The sequence below is a fragment of the Emys orbicularis genome, chromosome 6 (assembly GCF_028017835.1).
Source record: "Emys orbicularis isolate rEmyOrb1 chromosome 6, rEmyOrb1.hap1, whole genome shotgun sequence".
In the NCBI taxonomy this organism is placed as follows: Eukaryota; Metazoa; Chordata; order Testudines; family Emydidae; genus Emys; species Emys orbicularis.
In genome coordinates this window covers 1,146,801-1,168,787 of record NC_088688.1, presented here as the reverse complement: position 1 = coordinate 1,168,787, position 21,987 = coordinate 1,146,801, and the positions used below count along the sequence as shown (strand labels likewise).

At 67.3% G+C, this 21,987-nt stretch overlaps 2 protein-coding genes across 2 annotated transcripts; both read left to right on the top strand.

Moving 5' to 3' along the window:
* The first annotated feature begins 1,600 nt into the window (after positions 1 to 1,600).
* On the top strand, positions 1,601 to 14,699 carry TAF1C (TATA-box binding protein associated factor, RNA polymerase I subunit C). The gene is made up of 14 exons (XM_065406799.1): positions 1,601 to 1,726; positions 3,237 to 3,330; positions 3,653 to 3,762; positions 6,394 to 6,489; positions 7,062 to 7,132; positions 7,641 to 7,891; positions 8,399 to 8,524; positions 8,786 to 8,903; positions 9,429 to 9,500; positions 10,941 to 11,076; positions 11,184 to 11,312; positions 11,861 to 12,038; positions 12,892 to 13,029; positions 13,329 to 14,699. Exons 1-14 carry the CDS (start codon positions 1,601 to 1,603, stop codon positions 14,579 to 14,581), a joined length of 2,898 nt encoding a protein of 965 aa, XP_065262871.1. The 3' UTR covers positions 14,582 to 14,699.
* A 3,424-nt stretch (positions 14,700 to 18,123) lies between these two features.
* On the top strand, positions 18,124 to 21,674 carry HINT2 (histidine triad nucleotide binding protein 2). The gene is made up of 5 exons (XM_065406591.1): positions 18,124 to 18,417; positions 18,599 to 18,754; positions 20,369 to 20,473; positions 20,897 to 20,969; positions 21,498 to 21,674. The coding sequence occupies exons 1-5, from the start codon at positions 18,124 to 18,126 to the stop codon at positions 21,587 to 21,589; spliced, it is 720 nt and encodes a 239-aa protein (XP_065262663.1). The 3' UTR covers positions 21,590 to 21,674.
* The last annotated feature ends 313 nt before the right edge of the window (positions 21,675 to 21,987 follow it).

The window sequence follows — 21,987 nt, the reverse complement described above, 5'->3', positions numbered from 1 at the left end:
CTGAGGCTGGGCACTTTAAGGGAACTGCGTGGTTTGGACTTCTGAGTAACCACTGAGGTAATACAGAGGCTGTTTTGTGCTGGTTGGTAAATCTAAGTATTGGAATTTCCACCACCGTTTGGGGTTTGTCTGCCCCGTTTTGTTTGCAGTTCACCCTTATTGAATGACCTCAGCTGGCTCCCACAGGCAGCACCGTCACACCCCCACCTTCACGCAGGTGTCTCTGGCCGTCCCGCTGAGGGCCAGGGTTCCTCCCATGGGGCAGCTGGGGGCTGCGGGGCGAGGGGGTGCAGGGGTCCCTGGCACAGGGGGCGCCTGGGCTGAGGCATGAGATGGGGGAGCCGGCTCCCAGTCCCTCTCTGCCAGCCGGCCAGGGGATACCTGGGGGAGTGGCTGGCTGGCGGCCGGGGGCAGTTAGGTGGCAGGGTGTCATGGACCTCCAGCACTTGTACTCTCTCCTGGCTCCATATGGTCCCTCGGGGGAACCCCCTTCAGTGTGACAACCCTTTTCCCGGGGGTCCGCTCGCTCTCGGGGGTTAGGCGCCTCCGCCTCCTGGAGCCGCACCTCTCTGAGCCTTAGCACGTCTGTCTCTGCCGTGGGCCCCCTCAGGGAGTCCAGTCGCTTTGGGCTCCCGGGGCTTCCACCCCGAGGGAATAATGCTCCCCCCCCCCCCCGTTCTCTAGCCCGGAGCGACTCTCAGCCAGCATAACACAGGAGGGGTTATTGAGTGTCTGACCCCAGCACAGGAAACTCTCCAGGCCTAAGGCCTGGCCTCCCCCAGCCCAGCACATCTAGGTCTGTCCAGCTCCGGCTGCTCTCCCAGCCCAGCCCAGAGACACCCCCCCCCCACCTCCAGCTGGGCATCCGATATCACCAGCCCCCAAGTCCCGCCTCTGTCCTTTGTCTCTGTCCCAGGTAAACAGGGTGGCCTGGGCCTCCTCTCCCCTCTCCTGTCCTCTGCCCCTCTGGCTGGAACCGGCTGGTCAGGTCACTGGGGTCCTCTCCCCACAGCCCATTGTCCTCCCACTGGCCAGAACCGGCTGCGACTCCTGAGCTGGGCGTCCCGGTCCCCAGTCGCTGGGGTGTCCATCCTCCAGGCCGGTCGCTGACCCTCGGTAACAACAACTCCCTCTCCCATCACCTCGTTAAACCAGTAACACCCAGGGAAACTGAGTCGCACCCCACTGTCTGAAAACCAGGGAAAACAACAAGAACCCCCCCGGCTTCGTCACCCGGGGCCAGGCTGCTCCTGCTGGTGGGGCAGGGATGGGGGGCACCGGGCGGGCTCCCCGGCAGAGCCACGGCAGGCTCGCGCCCGGGGGCCCCCTGACTCCCCCGCCCTGCCTGTGCCCCGGGGGCGGGGCTGCCTGGCTCCTCGGGGGCGGGGCCTGCGCCCGAGGCCCCGCCCAGCTCGTGCCCCGGGCAGGGGGCGGGTCTCCCCTCCGGCCGCCAGGGGGCGCGATAGCTGGTCCCTGCCGGCCCCGGCGGCGCCGCTCTAGCCGCCCCCACCGCTCTATGGTCCCCGCCGGGCGCTGATTGGTGGAGCCGGGGGGCGGGGCTCTGCGCCCCCCCCCCGAGTCCCCCCCCCCGGCCCGGCGCATGGAGTTCCCGGGGTCCCTGTTCCCCGCCTTCTGCAGCGCCGGGCCCCCCCGCGACCCCCCCGGCCCCGCCCCGCTCGCGGGCTGGGGGGGCTACGGGCACGTGCAGGGGCCCGGCCCGAGCCAGGTGCGCCGCGGCCGGGGGGGGCTCGGGAGGGGACCCCGCCCCCCCCCCCCCCAGCAGCCCCGGAGCCCGGCCCGGCCCGGCCCGGCTGAGCTGCGTCTGGAGCAGCCCGGGGCCGGGCTGGGGGGGGCTGCGGGTCGGGAGTGAGGGGCACCGGCAGAGCGGGGGGGGGGCCGGGCTGGGGGGGGGGCTGCGGGTCGGGAGTGAGGGGCACCGGCAGAGCGGGGGGGGGGGGGCAGGGCTGGGCTGGCAGGGGCTGCGGGTCGGGAGTGAGGGGCACCGGCAGAGCTGGGGGGGGGCTGGGCTGGGCGAGCGGGGGCTGTGGGTCGGGAGTGAGGGGCACCGGCAGAGCGGGGGGGGGGGCAGGGCTGGGCCGGGCTGGGGGGGGGGCTGCGGGTCGGGAGTGAGGGGCACCGGCAGAGCTGGGGGGGGGCTGGGCTGGGCGAGCGGGGGCTGTGGGTCGGGAGTGAGGGGCACCGGCAGAGCGGGGGGGGGGGGGCAGGGCTGGGCTGGCAGGGGCTGCGGGTCGGGAGTGAGGGGCACCGGCAGAGCTGGGGGGGGGCTGGGCTGGGCGAGCGGGGGCTGTGGGTCGGGAGTGAGGGGCACCGGCAGAGCGGGGGGGGGGGGCAGGGCTGGGCTGGGCTGGGCTGGGCTGGCAGGGGCTGCGGGTCGGGAGTGAGGGGCACCGGCAGAGCTGGGGGGGGGCTGGGCTGGGCGAGCGGGGGCTGTGGGTCGGGAGTGAGGGGCACCGGCAGAGCGGGGGGGGGGCAGGGCTGGGCTGGCAGGGGCTGCGGGTCGGGAGTGAGGGGCACCGGCAGAGCGGGGGGGGGGGGCTGGGCTGGGCTGGCAGGGGCTGTGGGTCGGGAGTGAGGGGCACCGGCAGAGCTGGGGGGGGGCTGGGCTGGGCGAGCGGGGGCTGTGGGTCGGGAGTGAGGGGCACTGGCAGAGCGGGGGGAGGCAGGGCTGGGTGAGCGGGGGCTGCGGGTCGGGAGTGAGGGGCACCGGCAGAGCTGGGGGGGGGCTGGGCTGGGCGAGCGGGGGCTGCGGGTCGGGAGTGAGGGGCACCGGCAGAGCGGGGGGGGGCAGGGCTGGGCGAGCGGGGGCTGCGGGTCGGGAGAGAGGGGCACCGGCAGAGCTGGGGGGGGGCTGGGCTGGGCGAGCGGGGGCTGCGGGTCGGGAGTGAGGGGCACCAGCAGAGCGGGGGGGGGCAGGGCTGGGCGAGCGGGGGCTGTGGGTCGGGAGAGAGGGGCACCGGCAGAGCTGGGGGGGGGCTGGGCTGGGTGAGTGGGGGCTGCGGGTCGGGAGTGAGGGGCACCGGCAGAGCGGGCCGGGGGCAGGGCCGGGCGAGCGGGGGGCTGCGGGTTGGGAGTGAGGGGCACCGGCAGAGCTGCGGGGGGATCCCAGCTGTGGGTCGGGGTGAAGTGGCCTTGGCCGGGCTGTGTGGCGGGAGCTCAGGGTGCGTCGTGCGGGCCGGGGGGGGCCTGTATTAACCTCTCTGCATTGTGCCCCTCAGCCCCAGGAGAGGTTTATTCCGCTTCACAGCAAGAAGGGCGAGAGCTGGGCCCCTGCCGAGGCGTGTGCGGTGCCGTTCCTGCCCCCCAACGCTAGTGAGAGCCCACCCGGCCAGGCCCCGAGTGGAGGGGGGTTGGGGGCCCTACCATGGAGGGGCCCGGCTGGCCCCAAGCCTGGCACCACGGGACCCATTTGTTAATTAGTGTCTGTGTGGGGTGGGACGGGGCCTGTGTCATGAGTTTGCCCTGGGGCCCCTGATCTCTTCCTCCCTGTAAGCCCCTGGGGGCGGGGTAGCACTGGGAGGGCAGGGGGCTTCCCAGCAGTGCCCCAGCCCACCCCATGGGGGGCGTATGCCTGGCCCTCCCCCCACTGCCCAGGGCTGCGGTAACCACCACGCCCTGCCCTTCTCTCACGCAGGCTGCCGTGTCCCCACGCTGACACCCCACGACATCCTCTACGTGGGGCAGATTCAAAGGAAGCACCAGGCCGGCAAGACTGGGGGGGCTGCGCTGGACTTCACAGGGCAGGTAATCCCGCAGGCGGCGGTGTGGCACGGGGGTCTCCCTGCTGTCCCCGGGCCTGCCCAGCAGCTCCTGACAGGCCCTGCCTGACGGGTGGGCTCCAGGGGCGTGGGGCTCAGGCGGGGAGCAGCCCCGGGGGTGGGGGTGACGATGTGGTTCTGGCGGAACCCAACTGAGAGTGCCAACTCAGGACAAATTGCTCAAACAGGGCAGTTACAGCCCAAGGCTGGGGTTTTTTCCACCTCTAAGGCAAACCAAACCAGCCAGACTAAGAGGACTTCGGTCTCACCCCACTGGCTAACCGCAAGTCTCACAAGCAATCTCCTTAGACACTCCAGTTTCCCAGTATTACCACCAGTGCCACTCGTTATGGGGACAAATGGTTATGAAAACCGAGACCCCAGTAAAAGAAAAAGGTTCTCCTGATCCCAAAGGACCAAGCCCCAGACCCAGGTCAATATAAAAATCAGATCTTACCCACAAATCACGCTGTTGCCAATCCTTTAGAATCTAAAATCTAAAGGTTTATTCATAAAAGGAAAAAGATAGAGATGAGAGTTAGAATCGGTTAAATGGAATCAATTACATACAGTGATGGCAAAGTTCTTGGTTCAGGCTTGCAGCAGCGATAGAATAAACTGCAGGTTCAAATCAAGTCTCTGGAATACATCCCCCGCTGGGATGGGTCCTTCAGTCCTTTGTTCAGAGCTTCAGTTTGTAGCAAAGTCCCTCCAGAGGTATGAAGCAGGATTGAAGACAAGATGGAGATGAGGCATCAGCCTTTTATAGTCTTTTCCAGGTGTAAGAACACCTCTTTGTTCTCACTGTGGAAAATTACAGCAAAATGGAGTCTGGAGTCACATGGGCCAGTCCCTGCATACTTTGCTGAGTTACAAGGCGTATCTGCCTTCTCTCAATGGGTCCATTGTATAGCTGATGGTCCTTAATGGGCCATCAAGCAGGCTAGGCAGAGCTAGCACCAGTTTGTCGGGGATGTCACCCAGCAGCATAGCATAAGTTTGCCATACAGACAGTATAGAGCCAATATTCATAACTTCAACTACAAAATTGATACACACATATAGACAGCCTAATCATAACCAATAAACCATAACCTTGTCTTAGACATCCCATTTGACCCCCTTTATACAAGATCTGGGTGCCACTACAGGACCTTGGTTGCAACAATGATCTATATGGTCCCAGATTATATCAATAACGTCACAGGGGGTGATCCAAGGCACCTCTCACCACAGAGAGGGCATCCGGGAGCTCCCCAGGGGCGTGGGGCAGAGCGAGAGGTGCTGGCCGATCTCAGTGAGACGTGCTGGCTCCTCGGGCCCGTCCCTACCACAGCCCAGCGGGCTGCACCCCGAGGAATCCATGGCAGGGCCCAGCCCCCAGCTCTGCCCAGCCGGGCGCTCCAGGGAGCTGCCTCGGTCGGTGATGGCTCCGCAGGGCCTGTGCTGAGCCCCAGCTTGTAACCAGGCTCTAGGAGGATCCCTTCTGTGGGCCAGGCCCCCACGGGGGCCACTCTTCCTGCAGGGTCGGCCACGCGGTCCCGAGACTGACCCCTGGGCTCCAGCCCATGAGTCCCCCTGAGCCAGGGTCCGGGTGAGACGTGTCTCCGCCGCAGGGACCGACGCCCCCAGCTGGTTCCCAGCCCTTCCAGCCAGAGCAGGGTTTGTCTGGAGCCTGGCCCCGGACGCCTGTAGGGCAGCCCAGGGAGGCAAAGGTGAAGACAGCTCAGTCTGGCCCCCGTCAGGGCCCCACCCCGCCAACTGCTGTAGGATCCCCGTCCGTCTGTCCCGGGTGAGAGCCGTGTGTCTCTCCACAGGCCCTGGCACCTTCCCCCTTTGCTCTCCTGCCCGGGCTTTGGGGAAAACCGCCCTCTTCTGGGTGGTTGGTTTCAGGTGTGACGGTCCCGGCCCTTCCCTGTCTGACCCTCCAGTGAGACGCCCAGACGGCCCCTGCTGCCTGGGAGCCGCTTTACCCCTCCGTGCCCACGGGGAGCAGCCCCCTGGCAGGCGCAGAGTTCAGACAAGTATCATGTGGGCCCAGCATGCCCTGCTCCACAGACTGGCCCCGTTGCATGCTGGGCCCTGTCGTCTCTGTGCAGCAAGTCCCTAGTGGGGCTGGGTTGGGAGGTTCCCCGTCCCCATTGACAGTGTCCTACTCCGGTGTCCAAGCCTCCCGGCCGTTCCCGTAGCACCCCTGCTGGTGCGGCAGGGCAGGGCAAGGCTGTCGTAGATGCCAAGGCTGAGGGGTCACTGGGGCCAGCTAGTCTGAGCCCTGCCCCCCAGGAATCCCCGGCTGAGCACGAGGGAGCTGCTAGGAGACCAGCCCATCTGGATGTGCAGATGGAGAATCCCCCGGCCCCGGCCATTTGCTCTGTGGTTAATCTCTCGCCATTCGATGCTGACGCCCCATCGCCGGGTTGAGCTTGTCTGGCTCCAGCTCCCAGCCCCCGGGTCGGGTCAGCTGTGCTCTGCCCAGCTCCGTACCCACGTGCTGCAGCGCCGGGGGCAGAGCCCAGGGACGGGGCCAAGGTCCCGTGGGGAGCTGGCCGAGCCGGGCACGGAACGTGGTCCCGCCAGGCCAGGCCTGTCGCACTGACCCTGCCTCTCTCCCCGGCAGCTGGCTCGCTTCTTCCTGGATCACCCCGAGGAGGCCTTCGGCGCCATGGGGCGGCTTCTTCAGGAGAACTTCTACCTGGGAGAGGCGCGGCTGCGGGTGAGCGTCCCCCGACTCCTCTGCTCCCCACTGTGCCTGACCCAGAGCTGGGATTGGGCAGCACCTGCTGCACTGTGTCTGCTCCGTGGGGAGCCACCGCGACTCCCAGCCCCTGACCCCAGCTGTGGGAATAGCCCCCTTTCCCCCCCCCCCCACACCCAGGGGCCCCACCGCACTGGGTGCTGCGCGGACGCAGAACAAAGGCACTGCCCCCCCACTCCTCCCAGGGCTCTCACTCAAAGATGAGCCGGGGGCGCCGAGGAGACAGTGGGGCAGCATGGCGGGCAGGGCTCCTGCTGGCATGTGTGCCCTCCGCCCACCCCAGCAGGCCCGCCTTCCCTGTCCCCACCTCGTGTGCCCTCTGCCTGCCCCAGCACCCTTGTTCCCCTCCCTCACCTTGTTTGCCCTCCACCCATCCCGTGCTCTCATTCCTTTTCCCCCAGCGCGTGTGCCCCCCCCCCCCCCCGTGCCCTGGTATCCCTCCCTCAGCGCGTGTGCCCCCCACCAGTGCCCTGGTACCCCTCCCCCAGCACATGTGCCCTGACCTCGGCCTGTCCCCTCCCTCCCTGCAGAGCAAGGCGCGGGAAAACGCCATCTCGGTGAAGACCCTGGTGCAGGAGCTTGGCCGGAGGGAGGGCAGGCGGTGAGTGGTGCCCGGCCTGAGCGGGGGCCCTGGAGCCCCAGGCACTTCACTCTCCCCTCCGCTCAGAGTGCCATGCGCACAGCCGGTGGGCAAGGGGTGCAGAGCCGGGCGCAGCGCAGGGCTCAGCCTCCAGGCACCGTGTGTCGGGCATGGACAGCACAGACCCTGCGTGCCAGCGCCCCCGGCCAGCGCAGGTCTGAGTGCTGCTCCCAGGGCGGCTGGGAGACCCCACAGAAAGTCTGACCTGCGGGGGGTAGCTGGGGAGAGGCCGGGGGCTGTTCCCAGGGCCTAGGCTTCCCCTGCCTCTGGTGCCCAGCCCCAGTGGGGACGGTTTGTCTGTTACACAGTCTGGGCGGGGGGGCTGCGGGCTGGGCCCAGCAGTCAGGGGACTGGGGAGGAGCTGTTTGGGGGCCCCTCCCTGCACGTCTGTCCTGGGCAGCGCCCTCCCTGCTGCCGGGCTGGCTGGGGGCAGGGCTGAGCTGTCCCTGATGCCCAGCTGTCCCCGCAGTCACTGCCCCCAGGCCCGGCCCAGCCCGCGGCTGCGCTGGTTCTCCTGCCTGTCCCGGGACTGGCTGTTCGAGGTGCCCCTGGGCCTGCTGGCCGAGTGCGTCCACGAGGAGCTGGCGCTGCAGTGGGCGAAGCTGCTGTTCGACGACGCCCCGACTGGGGGGGCGCTGGCCTGGCTCCCCACTGAGGACGTGGCTCCTGCCCCCAGAGGCTGCCTGGTCCACCCAGGAGGGGAGGCCATGAACCTCCTCTGTATCCTTCTGCAGACTGGCGGGGCTGGTGCAGGGGGCTGCTGAGTGTGGCCCCAGCCTGGGGGGCGGCTGGGGGAGGCAGAGCTCATTGCTGGGGGCATCAAGTCCCTGTTGCACCCCTGGGGATGGGGGGTTTGATGCCAGGACCCAGCTGATCTGTCACTGGTGATGGGATGGGCACGGCGCAGCTCCATTGCTGGGGCCTCTGGGGAGGCGGGGGGCTTGACTGGGGGGCTCGCTAGACTGGGGGGGCTGACTTGTCCCTGGGCTGGGCTGGGGACTGAGTGTTGTCCCCATGCTGGGAGGTTTGCCGGGCCAGGGGCTGGGCTGGGAGGTTGGCCGGGCCGGGGGCTGAGCGTTGTCCCCGGGCCAGGGGCTGGGCTGGGAGGTTGGCTGGGCTGGGGGCCGGGCCGGGGGCTGGCTGTTGTCCCCGGGCTGGGGCTGACCCTCTGGCATGGGGCCGGCCGTGGCCCCTGCAGGCGGTGCGTGGCCCTTGACAGGGTTCCAGGTTTCCAGGAGGTGGCTCTGGAGCAGGTGGCCGGTGCCCTGCAGCCCCGCGCCCACGGCCGCCCCGCGCAGTTCGAGCTCAGTGGCCGGATCCGCCAGGTGGCCGCCGCGCAGGTGGCCGGGGAAGGTGAGTGAGGCCCTGGGGAGGTGCCAGGCTCAGCTCCTGGCTCTGCCACCGGCTGCGTGTGGCCCTGGAGAGCGGCCGCCTGCTCTCTGGAGGAGGGCTGAGCCCCTAGGTGCATGGGGCAGGGAACAGCCTCCTGCTGGGGGCGGCCAAGGCACTGGGCCCACCTGCTCCTGTCCTGGGGCACCCGTCCCCTGTGGGCCTGGCCCCGGTCGGCAGCCGTTGCCCCCAGGGCTTACCGCGGCGTCTCCTCCCCACGTGCAGCCCTCGTCGGCGTTCGCTCGGATCATCACTGTGGTGCCTGGCGGCTTCGGGCCGGCGCCGCCCCTGTCCCGCTCCAGGTCATTCGCACCGACGCGCCCGCCTCCTGCCTCACCGTCAGGTACGTGCCTGGGCTGGCCCGGCTGGAGGAGCCGCGGGCCCCGGCCTGAGGGGCACCTTGCCACCCCCTGCCCTGGGCGGGAGCTGGCCCCGGGAATGCAGAAGGCGCTGTCCGTTTGCTTCTGCGGTGCAGGGAAAGAAAGGGGCCCGTCTGCCTTCCTCGGCCACGCCAGGTCAGCCACTCCGCGCCCGAGGCTGGTGCTCGGTTCCCCTCCACTGGGGTCATGTCCCCCCGCCGCCCGGAGCTCCCTTCCTGGGGCTTTCCCCTGCAGCCCCTCCCTTGTCCAGTCTGGGCTCAGGGACCACCAGTGCGCACAACTCACGGCCGTGGTACCGCGGATGTGCTGCGCTGCCGGTCCGGCCCTCGCACCACGGGCGCAGCGTGGTAGGTGGAGTGAGTTTGTCTGGTCTGACACAGCAATGAGCCCTTTGCCAGTGGAGGCCTTTAAACCGCGTTTGCTTAGCCCGTCCGTCCTGTGCCCGAGGGGGGGTCCATCCTGTGCTGACGCTCTGCCCTTCCCCGCAGCCCCCACCTCCCTGGGGAGCTGTCCGTCTGCACCCTCAGTGGGGCCGTGTACCTCTGGAACGTCGAGACTGGGTAAGGGGGGCCAAGGGCTGGGGCCCTGGGAAGGGGGGGCAGCGCAGGCACCTGGGAGCGTGCATGGGTGAGGGTGGGTGCTCCCGGGTGGGGGGTGGCTGTGGCTCTTCCTAACCACTATGAAGCCTGGTGCTGGGAGCTTCATATCCCTCTCCCCCCGCAAACAGGCAGGGACCGTCCCAGGCAGGGCGCATCATGCCCTGCATTGTCCCCCACCCACGTGAGGTGCTGATCGCTCTGACCAGGTGTGACGGTGCTGCCCGTGGGAGCCAGCTGAGGTCACTCAATTAGGGTGAACTGCAAACAAAACGGGGCAGACAAACCCCAAACGCTGGTGGAAATTCCAATACTTAGATTTACCAACCAGCCCAAAACAGCTTCTGTAGTACCTCACTGGTTACTCAGAAATCCAAACAACGCAGTTCCCTTAAAGTGCCCAGCCTCAGGCCTCCGTCCAGACACACCTGTCAGATATGATGATGATTACTGAAAATCTTATCTCATCATATAAAAGAAAAGGTTCTTCCAATCCCAAAGGATCAGCCACATACCCAGGTTCAATTATAACTTAGATCTTAACCAAAATACACGCTAATAGCCAATTCTTGTTAACTAAACTAACATTTATTAAAAAAGAAAAGAGATAGAGAGTGTTGGTTAAAAGATCGATATACAGACAGACTTGAATTCAATTCTTGAGGTTCAGATACATAGCAGAGATGAGCTTGTAGTTGCCAAAAGTCCTTTTAGAAATAGTTCATAGGTTATAGTCCAATGTCCATATTCAGGGTGGCTCCAGTCAGTGACTGGGGATCTCAATCCTTGTGGCTTAAGGTTTCCCCCTCTTGAAACCCAAAGCAGATCTGAGATGAAGAAGGATCGTGTCCCAGGGTTCTTATACATTTCCAGCAGCCTTTCTGCCTGAGAAATCAATAGGTCTAACTCTCCTTCTCCCAAACATCCTGGCAATTAGCACAGGGTAATTTATCCATTAAACAGTTCAGATACAGGTTACCACAACCTTCAAAGAGACATAGAGACAATAATACTATTTCACTCAAGTATCATAAATACTAATACTCCTTCTTTGATCTTTGAATGAAAGCTATAGCCATAGACAAGACTTGTTTGCTTACATCACAAGTCCTGAGCAAACACCTCCCCTTCTACCTCTAACAATGCAGACTTGCATTTCAAAGCTCTATTCATTTACAGATCTTTCTAACCAGTCTTTTAAGTTCACCCATGGGTCAGGTCAGTCTGTGAGTTAATTAACGCTTTCTGGCCCTGTCCTCTTTCAATGAGAGACTATATCACACCATCACACCAGGGTCCTCCCCTCCCCTTCCCCCCACGCCGGCCCAGGCAGTGACCCCTGCGTCCTGTGCATCCCAGCCCCGAACCCCCATGCCGGCCCAGTGGTAATTCCTGTGTCCCCAGGCTGCAGCGACTGCGCCAGGACCCCGAGACGGCGTTCTTCCGAGAGGCGTCCCCATGGCGCTGGAGCGAGTTCACCGCCCACCCGCGGGTGCTGTGCTGCGCCGACCGCACTGGCCTGCAGTGCCTCGATGTGCGGGTGAGGCTGCCCGGGTGCAGGGAGTGGGGGGAGGGGACTGGGGCTCACGGGGGGGCAGGGGGCCTCCCTCCCTTGGTGCTCACGCGCCCTGGTCTCTTCCGCTCCAGGCTCCCGCCAGTCGCCAGTTTGATCTGTTCAAGGTGGGAGGAGAAGCTGAGTGCCAGAGAGGAGAGCGAGTGATGCTACCCATGTACCTGGGCAGGGCCCACCCCTGCCAGCACCTCGTCGCCACGCAGGTGAGTGCCCGGGCAGCTGGGCGGGCGACGCTCCAGCCCCTCAGCGCTGGGGGGGAGGCGGGGCGGCCGGGCCCATCCTGCAGAGCCCGGCCTGACCTGCAGCTTGGTGGCGGGGGAGGGGAGCAGCCCGGGGGCTCTCTGGGACGTTCTCACTGACCCCCTCCCCCCGGTGCCCTGCCCCCCCCCCCCCCCCCCGTTTACAGGCAGGGGAGGGGAGCAGCCCGGGGGCTCTCTGGGACGTTCTCACTGACCCCCTCCCCCCGGTGCCCTGCCCCCGCCCCCCGGTTACAGGCGGGGGAGGGGAGCAGCCCGGGGGCTCTCTGGGACGTTCTCACTGACCCCCTCCCCCCGGTGCCCTGCCCCCCCCCCCCCGGTTACAGGCAGGGGAGGGGAGCAGCCCGGGGGCTCTCTGGGACGTTCTCACTGACCCCCTCCCCCCGGTGCCCTGCCCCCCCCCCCCCCCCCCGGTTACAGGCGGGGGAGGGGAGCAGCCCGGGGGCTCTCTGGGACGTTCTCACTGACCCCCTCCCCCCGGTGCTCTGCCCCAGTTCTCGGTGTACGTGCTGGACGAGCGCTTCCCCCTGGTGCCCGTGCTGCGCTGGGAGCACATGTTGGAGGCCCCGCCCGTCTTTGCCCATCTCACCCCGGGCCGGTCCCAGGAGACGAGCCACAAGGTGCTGCTGGGCGCCCACCGCACGCAGGAGCTGCTGCTGCTGCAGTACTCGGGTGAGCGGGGGCGGGGGGCATGGGGGCGGGGGGGCAGGTGCTTCACTACATGGGGGGGGGGCTGGGCCCAGGGGCAGCTGCTGCCGTACATGTGATGTGAGGAGGGGGCTGGGAGCAGCTCTTGCTGCAGTCCCTGGCTGGGGGGGGCTGTTTCCTGCAGGGAGGGGTCATGCTGGGGGATGGTATAGGGCAGAGTCACCAAACTGGGGCGTGCCCCCCCAGGGGGTGCAGAGGAACGCTCAGGGGGGCCCAGCAAGCCCAGGCCAGCCCCCGCGGGGGAGGGAAGGAACACCACCCAGCCCCACCCCCAGCTGCAACCCCAGCCTTGGCCCCCTTACCCCTGTCTGCAGCCCCCCACCCCGGGAACCCAGCCCCATTCCTGGCTCCAGCAGGGGGGAGGGTGCGACCCTGAAAAGTTTGGGGCCCTCTGGTGTAGAGGGCTCTCTGGAGCGTGTGCTCATGTCAGCATGGGGGTCCCCAGAGCCGGGCTGCCCCTCCCCCAGCCACATGGGGATCCCCAGAGCTGGGCTGCCCCTCCCCCAGCCACATGGGGGTCTGTCAAGGAGGGGCTGAGTAACAGCCATGAATGGGGCAGTGCAGCGGGGGGGGGAGCTGGGTCTGTGGGTTCAGAGCTGGGGGGTCCGAGCTGGGGGGGGGGGAGCTGGGCTGGGTCTGTGGGTTCAGAGCTGGGGGGGGGCAGTGCGAGGGGGGCTGGGGGGTCCGAGCTGTGGGGGGGCTGTGAGGGCAGAGCTATGGGGGGGCGGGGGGTCCAAGCTGTTGTGGGGGCTGTGCAGGGGGATCTGGGGGGGGGGCAGAGCTCCCGCACGGCTTTTCACGCTCCCCTCTCGCCCAGGTGGCAGCCATTCAGCCTGCCAGCTCGCAGGGCCCCCCCGGCGGCTCCATCCCATCTCCCAGGGCCTGCAGCACCTCCCCCCGCAGGTGACACCCTGGCAGGACCTGCTGCACCAGCGGCTGACCGCGCCCGCAGCTGGTAGGTGGCTGGGGGTAGGGTGGGGGTGGCCTGGCATGGAACCCCCCATGTCCCAGCAGTCCCAGGCCCCCATCGCTGGGGTGCAGCCGAAGGGAGGGGCCATTGCTCTGACCTTCCTGTGCCTCTGACGGGGGGGCTCCGGACAGCTGGGAGGGGTGGGACAGGGATCTCCCTCCGCTCTCTAGGGTGGGGTTATGTGTGTGGGGCCCAGTGGGGGTCTCCCCAGCTCTCTGTGTGGGGCCTGGGGGGCTCTGTCCCCAGCTGCTGCACTCAGCCCCCTCACCTCCGTTTCCCCCCAGGCGTGACGGCCGCCCCCGCCGGGCAGGGGCCGCTGGAGCCCTTGCTGGTTTTCCAGCTCTCCGAGGCCGGGGACCTGTTCTACCAAACCCTGCTGCACGAGCCGCCGGCGGAGAGCGAGTCATCGGCAGCCCCCGCCTCGCCCCCGTCCCTGCCAGCTCCTGCTGCGGCCGGCCAGCCCTCGCCCGCGTGGGGCGCCTCCCTGGGCTCGGGCAGCGAGGAGAGCGTCAGCCTGCCAGGGACTGTCTCCGAGGGCACCGCCGAGGCCGGGCAGGCAGCAGCCCCAGAGGAAGCCAGGCCCAGCGTGGGCCCCACCGCCCCCAGCCCGGCAGCCGCTGCCCGCTACCGCCGCTGGCTGAAAGCTCTCATCAGGGACTGGAGCCGGCTGCCGGAGCAGAGCCAGCCCCAGGCCCCCCGCACTATCAGCCATCGGCGCCTCTTCACCCACAGAGAGCTGAGCCAGCCGGCCGGGGACGGCCTCTACCGCCAGGCCCGCCAGCTGCTGCGCCGCGCCATGCAGGAGCGGGGCTGCCTGGCGCCCTGGGCCCTGGGGCCGCCCCCCACCCCCCCGGCCATGCCCCACCCCGTGGAGCCCGGGGCCTGGCCCGATGACCTGAGCAAGCGGCTGACGGCGTCGTGGGCGGGCGGCTGGGGCGAGTGGTGGGAGGAGAAGCTGGGCGTGACCAGGGCCCACAAGCTGCACGCGCTGAGGGACCGGAGACGGCGCCTGAAGCAAGCGCGGAGCCGCCGCAGCCTGTCGGGCAGCTTCACCTCCTCCATCACCTACCAGTCCGACCTCAGTGACTTCTCCGCCTGCAGCCAGCCCCCCAGCGAGCCCCCCGGCCAGGCCTGCGAGGAGCAGCAACCCCCGGCCCCTGTGTGCCGCCAGGACCTTTCCCCACCGAGGGCGGGACGGGGAGACCCGCCCCCAACCCCTGGGCAGTTCTGGCCGGCCTCCCCGCTGGCCAGCAGCTCCCAGCGCAGCGCCCAGGAGGCCTGGGGCAGCCAGGACACACAGGACTCCTCCCAGCTGCTCTCGTCCCAGACCCTGAGCTCGCGGGGCATCCCCAAGGAGCGCAGGAAAACCCTGCGCGACTACCTGGCCATCTGCACCCAGCCCTGCCCCGAGCCGCCAGCCGAGCTGCCTGCGAGCCAGACCTCCAGCCTGGGCAGCCAGCACTGGGGCCCCTCCTCCCAGAGCCAGCGCTCCACAGCGTCACAGCCCCGCCGCAAACGGCCCCGCATGGGCTTCTGAGACCCGCCGCGGATGGGCAGAGGTCTTCTGGGACGGTGTCCGCGCAGCCACGGCCTGGCCCCTCGGCCCTGGGGCTGTTGGCCGGTGCAGATAACTCAATAAACAGGGAAAGGTAGCACCTGGGCATTGTCTGTGCCGTGGGGCTGGAGCCCGCCGGCTGGGGTTTTCTGGGGCAGGCCTGACCCCCAGCACGTGGCAGCAGGTTCGTGGGGCCTGGGGGCTGTCAGCCACTGCGGTTTCTTGGGCACCAGGCAGGGTGGGCAGAATGCCGGCATTGCCGCTGCTGCCATGTGCAGGGGTGGGTGGGAAGCCAAGCTGGGCCCGTGGCTTGTTCCCCTGCTCCGGCTGCCCCGTCCAGCTGGCCCCACACTGCAGCCGGGAGCAAGGAGAGAGAGCCAGAGCCGAGCTAGTGCGTGACTCCCCCGCTGCCTCCGCAGGGCTCGTCTGGGGCAGGGCCTGGCACCGATGCCCGGGGAGCTGGGCACAGGGGCAGTGCTGGGCGCAGAGGGCTGTCCTGCTGCTGCTCAGGGCACGGAGAGCCCAGGCCTGTGGGTGTAGCTGGGGCAGGGCGTTGGCACACATCTCACCAATGGGAGCGGTGAAGCGCCTGTGTCTTGAGCGCTGCTCCCCCTAGACCTCTAGGGTCACGGGAGCAGTGGGGGCTCCCAGCCCTTTCCACAGGGGCTGGGGAACTGACCCGGGGACCCAGGAAAACCAGCAATGAGCCTGCTTCTGAGCAACACGCAGTATATACTTGCCCTGTGGAACTCACTGCCACTGGATCGCCCATCACGTACATTCACCCTGCCTCAGTGGCTGTGGGAAAGGCCCCTCAGGGCAGGATATTCTAGAGTTGCCCCTCGAGGGGTTTCCTGCCCCTTTCTCTGCAGCAGGAGCAGCAGCAAGTCCTGGGCTGAGGATTTTCTGTGACAGATGCTGGAGAGCGAGAGAGCCTCTGGCCCCCGTCCATGGGGATGGGGGGGGGGTTTTCTTCCTAGCTCCCTCCCACCCTGCGGGGCCCCCAGTGCAATGGGCACATACTTGAGCTCCCCCACCCCTCTCATCTCCACTGCCCCCTCTGTAGCGGGCAAGCCCTGCTGAGTGACAGCTCGGCCGGGCAGGACCTGACCCCCGCCCTGACAACAGAGAGCCCAGGAGTCCTGGATGGAGCTTGGTGTGCTTCATGGCCATCACAGCCCCCCAAGCTGGGGGGCCCCCAGCCAGCGGCAAGGGAAGGCAGCAGGGCTGTGCACAGAGACGCCGGGGGCGATGCGAGGGTCTGTCAAAGCATGAGTGGTGCGGAGACAGTGACTAGGGCGGGGATATTTCCCCCTTCTCCTAACAAGGCCAGGGCTCTCCCCAGCAAAGGAACAGGCAGCGGGTTTCAGACACACAAGGGAGTGTTTCCTCCCCCAACGCCTGCCAGCCTGTGGAACTCCAATGTAACCGGGTTCAAAGCCCCCCGAAAGTCCCTGCAGGCCAGGTACCTCACTGGCTATTAGCCAGGATGTCCGGGATGCAGCCCCCTGCTCCGGGTGGCCCTAGGCCTCTGGCTGCCAGAAGCTGGGACTGGATGACAGGGGAGGATACTCGAAATTGCCCTGGTCTGTTCCTTCCCTCTGGGGCACTCGGCCCCTGTTGGCAGACGGGATAGGGGCTGGGGGCATGGGGTTGGTGGAGCGCACAATCAGTGAGGTGGAAGTGAGCTGAATGGGGAAAATCTTTCCACTTATTTTCATTCTTGGACGTTTTGGGGGGATATGTCCTGCCAGTGCTGCACATGTACCTGGGCTGTTGCAATCTGCAGTTGCTGGTTTCCCAGCTCTTTGCCCGCTGGGAACCCGTTGGGGTTCCTTGGCGCCCGGAGATGGGAGCTGTCCCTGGGGGCTGCACCGAGGAAGATGCTGCCCTGCCCATGTGCCCCCCACATGGAGAGGATGCGGTGGGCTCAGGAAATTCTGTGATGTTCATTGCGGGGGAGTTACTGGCAGTGCAGGTACCACGGGACCCCGTCCATGTGCAGCCCAGAGGGGCTGGGTCCTCCCTGGCTTCCCACAGCCCTGCAGGCCTCTCGGGGGCTTCCAGACACGGCCCGGCAGCATCTGCTGCGGCCCCAGGGTGCCCCCCCGCCTCCTGCACACCCCGCTCTGGGCCCCACCCTGCCAGTGTGATTGCTGCCACCCTGGGACTGGCCCAGTGTGCGCCAGGGCGCCTCGCCAGAGCCGCCCAGCACCCAGGGCCACACGGTGACACCGGCTCTGGGGGTGCACAACCGTGGGTGGAGACACGACAAACGCGACCCCCGTGTGCCGGGGTGATTCACTCCCTGGGGCACACGCCCAGCAGGTCAGACCCAAAGGGCTGCGGCACAGGGTGCTGCCCCCCCCCCCCCCGCGAGCCGCCCCCGAGCCCCAGGGAGACGTGTGAACACGGCCCCGAAACCTTCGGTTTGACACGGAATGGCAACCAGCTTGAGCCTGCGCGTGTGCCCTGCACCAATGTGTGCACACACAGGAACGTGTGCGCGTACATCTGTGCACCATGTACACACACACACACACACCCCAGGCACCAACGTGTGCACCATGTACACACACACACACGTCCGTCCCCGCTGGCTTCATGGGAGGGACGGAACCGTCACTGGCACCAGCTGGGAAACTGAGGCACGGCCCCGGCCCCTCCCCCCACCGTACCGGGTCCGGAAGGCGGGACACGGGTCCTTTACGGGCCGAGGAGTGGCAGAGGTGGTGGCCAATGGGGAGTGAGCCCCGCCCCGCGAGCCGGCTGGGCCAATGGGCGGCGGGGGCGGGCTCAGCATGGCGGCCACGGCGCTGCGCGGGGCTCGGGGCTTGGCCCGGGTTTGGGGGCAGGTACCGCGCGGGACCCGGACTCCTGGGTCCTATTCGAGCCGGACTCCTCGGTCCTATTCGGGGGGGGCTGGGAGCCGGACTCCTGGGTCCTGTCCCGGCTGCGGGGTAGATGGGGGGAGGGGCTGGGAGCCGGACTCCTGGGTCCTGTCCCGGCTGCGGGGTAGATGGGGGAGGGGCTGGGAGCCGGACTCCTGGGTCCTGTCCCGGCTGCGGGGTAGATGGGGGGAGGGGCTGGGAGCCGGACTCCTGGGTCCTATTCGGGGGGGGGGGGGGCTGGGAGCCGGACTCCTCGGTCCTGTCCCGGCTGCGGGGTAGATGGGGGGAGGGACTGGGAGCCGGACTCCTGGGTCCTGTCCCGGCTGCGGGGTAGATGGGGGCTGGGAGCCCAGTGCCTGGGGCGATGGTCTCGCACCCCCAGCCCTGCACCTCCTGGTGACCGTGGGAGCAGCGAGCCGGCGAAGGCGCCGCTCCGAACCCGCGGTTCCTGGGGCAGGGCTCAGCTCCGGCGCTGCCGTGTGGACGCTCCCCGCAGCGAGGGAAGGGGGTTCTCCGGCCACGCCGCGACCCCCCTGCGAGGGGCAGCAGGTCGCTGGGTGCAGGAGCTCTTTCCCCACCGGGCTGTGTCTGCGCGGGGATCGGGTACCCGAGGGCAGGGCTGAGCCCCCAGCGATGGCCCTGGCCTGTGCCCACTCCCCGGGCTGTGTCACGCTGGGGGGCTGCTGCTCGCCACTCCCCCAGCTCCGGCACAGCAGCGCCTGCAGCTCCGCGCCCCTCCGGGCCTGCCTGGGGCAGCTGGCGAACGCCAGTGTGGCACGGCCCTTTGCTCTCCCGCGGCCCGTTAGGTTTGGCCTGGGCAGGACGTGCCTTCGGCTCCGTGCCACTCGCCGAGCAGGGCCCCGCCGTGCTCCCACCCCGCTCCCGGCTCAGTGTGGAGCAGCCCCCGGGCCGGATCCTGGGGATTGTGCTGCTGGCCTCAGCCCCGTCTCGCTAGCCGTGGGGTGGCCCGAGCAGGGTGGGAGGCGGGGGGCTGGGCCCTCCACAGCTGTGTCTGTGGGGCTGCGCTGTTCCCAGGGCGGGGGTGCGCAGGGCAGGGGGTACACCTGGCAGTGCCCCTGGCCCCTGAGCTGATGCCCCTCCGCCCCAGAGATGCTACGTGGCTGCCGGTGGGCAGGACGGGGAGGTGCAGAAGGCTCAGCGGGCAGCCGAGGCCAGTGAGGAGCCAGGCCAGCGGCCCCCGACCATCTTCAGCAAGATCATCGACCGCACCATCCGGGCCGACATCCTCTACGAAGATGACAAGGTGACCCCCTGCGCCTCATTCAGGAACATCCTGTGCTGCCCTGCAGCCAGGCCTGCCCCCCGCTGAGCTGGGGGCCACGCTGCTCCCTGCCCTGGGCACGCCCTGCTGAGGCCTTGCCCGCTTGGCTCCCAGCATGGCAGGTGGGGCTGAGGGGAGGATGCCTGGGGCTGGGAGATCAGCTCCCTCGGAGCCCTTGGGCCGGGAAGGCCAGGTCCTGGGGTGAGGCGGGGCAGGCCCAGGTCTCTGCCATAGAATCATAGAATATCAGGGTTGGCAGGTACCTCAGGAGGTATCTAGTCCAACTCCCTGCTCAAAGCAGGACCTAATCCCAACTAAATCATCCCAGCCAGGGCTTTGTCAAGCCGGGCCTTAAAAACCTCTAAGGAAGGAGATTCCACCACCTCCCTAGGTAACCCATTCCAGGGCTTCACCAGCCTCCTAGTGAAATAGTGTTTCCTAATATCCAACCTAGACCTCCCCCACTGCAACTTGAGACCATTACTCCTTGTTCTGTCATCAGGTACCACTGAGAACAGCCGAGCTCCATCCTCTTTGGAACCCCCTTTCAGGTAGTTGAAAGCAGCTATCAAATCCCCCCTCATTCTTCTCTTCTGCAGACTAAACAATCCCAGTTCCCTCAGCCTCTCCTCATAAGTCATGTGCTCCAGACCCCTGATCATTTTTGTTGCCCTCCGCTGGACTCTTTCCAATTTTTCCACATCGTTCTTGTAGTGGGGGGCCCAGAACTGGACACAGTACTCCAGATGAGGCCTCACCAATGTCGAATAAAGGGGAATGATCCCGTCCCTCGATCTGCTGGCAATGCCCCTACTTATACAGCCCAAAATGCCGTTAGCCTTCTTGGCAACAAGAGCACACTGTTGACTCATATCCAGCTTCTCATCCACTATAACCCCTAGTTAGGTCCTTTTTTGCAGAACTACTGCCTAGCCACTCTGTCCCTAGTCTGTAACAGTGAATGGGATTCTTCCTTCCTAAGTGCAGGACTCTGCACTTGTCCTTGTTGAACCTAATCAGGTTTCTTTTGGCCCAATCCTCTAATTTGTCTAGGCCTCTCTGTATGCACAGGGGGCTCTGAGCCCTGCCCTGGTCCTGGGGCAGCACCCGCCGGCCCCTTAACAGCTCGGCTCCTTGCTAGGGCAGGGGGACTCCAACTGGGCCCTCCCCTTTGCTGGGAACAGGCTGCCAGGGGTAGCGGAAGTCAGCCTGGCTGGGCTGGGTGATGGCTGAGGGGTGAGTGCCCCCCTGCCTCCCAGAGCCCCCCGAACTCGCCCGTGTGCGCCCCCCCAGAGCTCCCTGGCCCAGCCCCCTTGCGTCCATGCAGCCCTGGGTTCAGTTTCACAGTGCAGAGGGCAAATGCTCTGGCACTTGGCATGGACCCCAACCCAGTGGGGTGTGGAGCAGGGCTGGGGGTGATGTGACCCCTGGAGGCATTGTGGGGAGGGGGAGGGGGCAGTGTCCCCGCGGGGGAGGGGGCAGTGGGGGCCGGGGGGGACAGTGACCCTGCAGTCCCAGCTTTGGCTGAGCTGGCGCGTGCCCCCCAGTGGGCTGTGGGTGCCCCTGGCAGCAGTGCTCACGGTGCTCTCCCCGCAGTGCCTCGCCTTCCGGGACGTGGCCCCGCAGGCCCCCGTGCATTTCCTGGTGATCCCCAAGCACCCCATCCCCAGGCTGAGCCGCGTGGCTGCGGGGGACGCAGAGGTGAGCAGAGCGACTGGACAGGACCCCTTCCCCGAGGTGCCTCTGTCCCGGCTGGGGGGCTGGGGTGGGGCGGAGAGCGCAGCCCAGGGAACAGCGCGGGTCATGGGGAGCCGAGGTGCTGGGCACAGGAAGGGGGCTGGACAGCCCCATGTGCTGTCTGGAGAGGGTGCTGGCACCAGAACCACGGGGCAGGGGGCAGGGGGGCGTTGGCTCCAGCCCTGGTACGGACTGGCTCTGACCTTGGTGGGGTGCCCCCTGCCTGGCTGTCAGTGAGGCCCTGGGGTCCCCCGGGGCTGGGTGTGAAGGTGGGTGCTCTGGGGGAGGTTCAGGGGTGTGGCGCTCTAGGTCCTCGGGGAGGGGTTCTGGGGGTGCTGCCCTGGGTGCCCATTTCCTCCCTCAACCTGTCCCTCTGCTCACGCCCAGCTCCTGGGGCACCTGCTGGTGGTGGCCAGTCAGACGGCGAAGGTGGAGGGGCTGGTGGATGGCTACCGAGTGGGTGAGTTGCTGGGACCCCCTGCACTGGTGAGCGCCCGGCTGCCTGTCCTGCCCTAGGGATTTCCCTGGCGCTCGCCAGCATCGCCCGCTGCCAGCCCAGCTGTGACCCTGCCCCAGACGTGTGAGAGCCACTGGTGCCCCCCAGCACTTCCCTGCGCTGCTGCCCTGGAGCGTCATCTCCCCATCGCGCTGGGGCCCTGCATGCGCACCCCCATGGCCTCAGCACGTGTTGTACCCCCCACCGCTGCCCTAGCACCCTGCTCTGGGTGGAGGGGGCCGGCCCTGCCCCACTCGCCCGGCCCATAGGGGGCCAGCCCTGCCCTCTCACCATGCCACGCCTGTAGGGGACCGGACCCCGCCCCACGCACCAGCCCCCATGCCACACCTGTAGGGGGATGGCCCTGCCCCACTCGCCCCAGACCACTTGCCCCACCCTGCCTGCAGGGGCCGGCCCTGCCCTCGTGCCACCCCACGTGCCCTGCCCACGGGGCCAGCCCCGCCCCACTCGCCCCGTTTCTCTGCCTTTCAGTGATCAACGACGGGAAGCGGGGGTCTCAGTCCGTCTACCACCTGCACTTGCACGTGCTGGGCGGGCGTCAGATGGGCTGGCCCCCAGGCTGAGCTGTAGCTGGAGCGACGGGAGCAGCGGATGGAGCACCAGCCCCCCCTTGTCAAACCGACTCCTCAATTAAAGCGCAGTGAGAGAGCCCGTGTGACTGCTCGCCCCGGCTGTGCCGGTGCCCGTCCCCCGGCTGTCTGGGGCTCACACTGGGCAGGGGGGTCGGCCTCCCGCCCCACAGGGGGAGGCTGCGCTGGGGGAGGGGAGCACACAATGCCCAGGGCAGAGGAGTGGGGGGAGGGGAGGAGGTAGCGTGTGATGCCCAGGCCGGGGGGAAATGAGGGGACCGTGTGATGCGTGGGCTGTGGCTGCCTGTCCATCCTAGTCTGTCCAGGCTCTGGTCCTGCAGTGTCTGGGCGCCTCACCAGGGCGGGAAACCACATGAATCATAGAATATCAG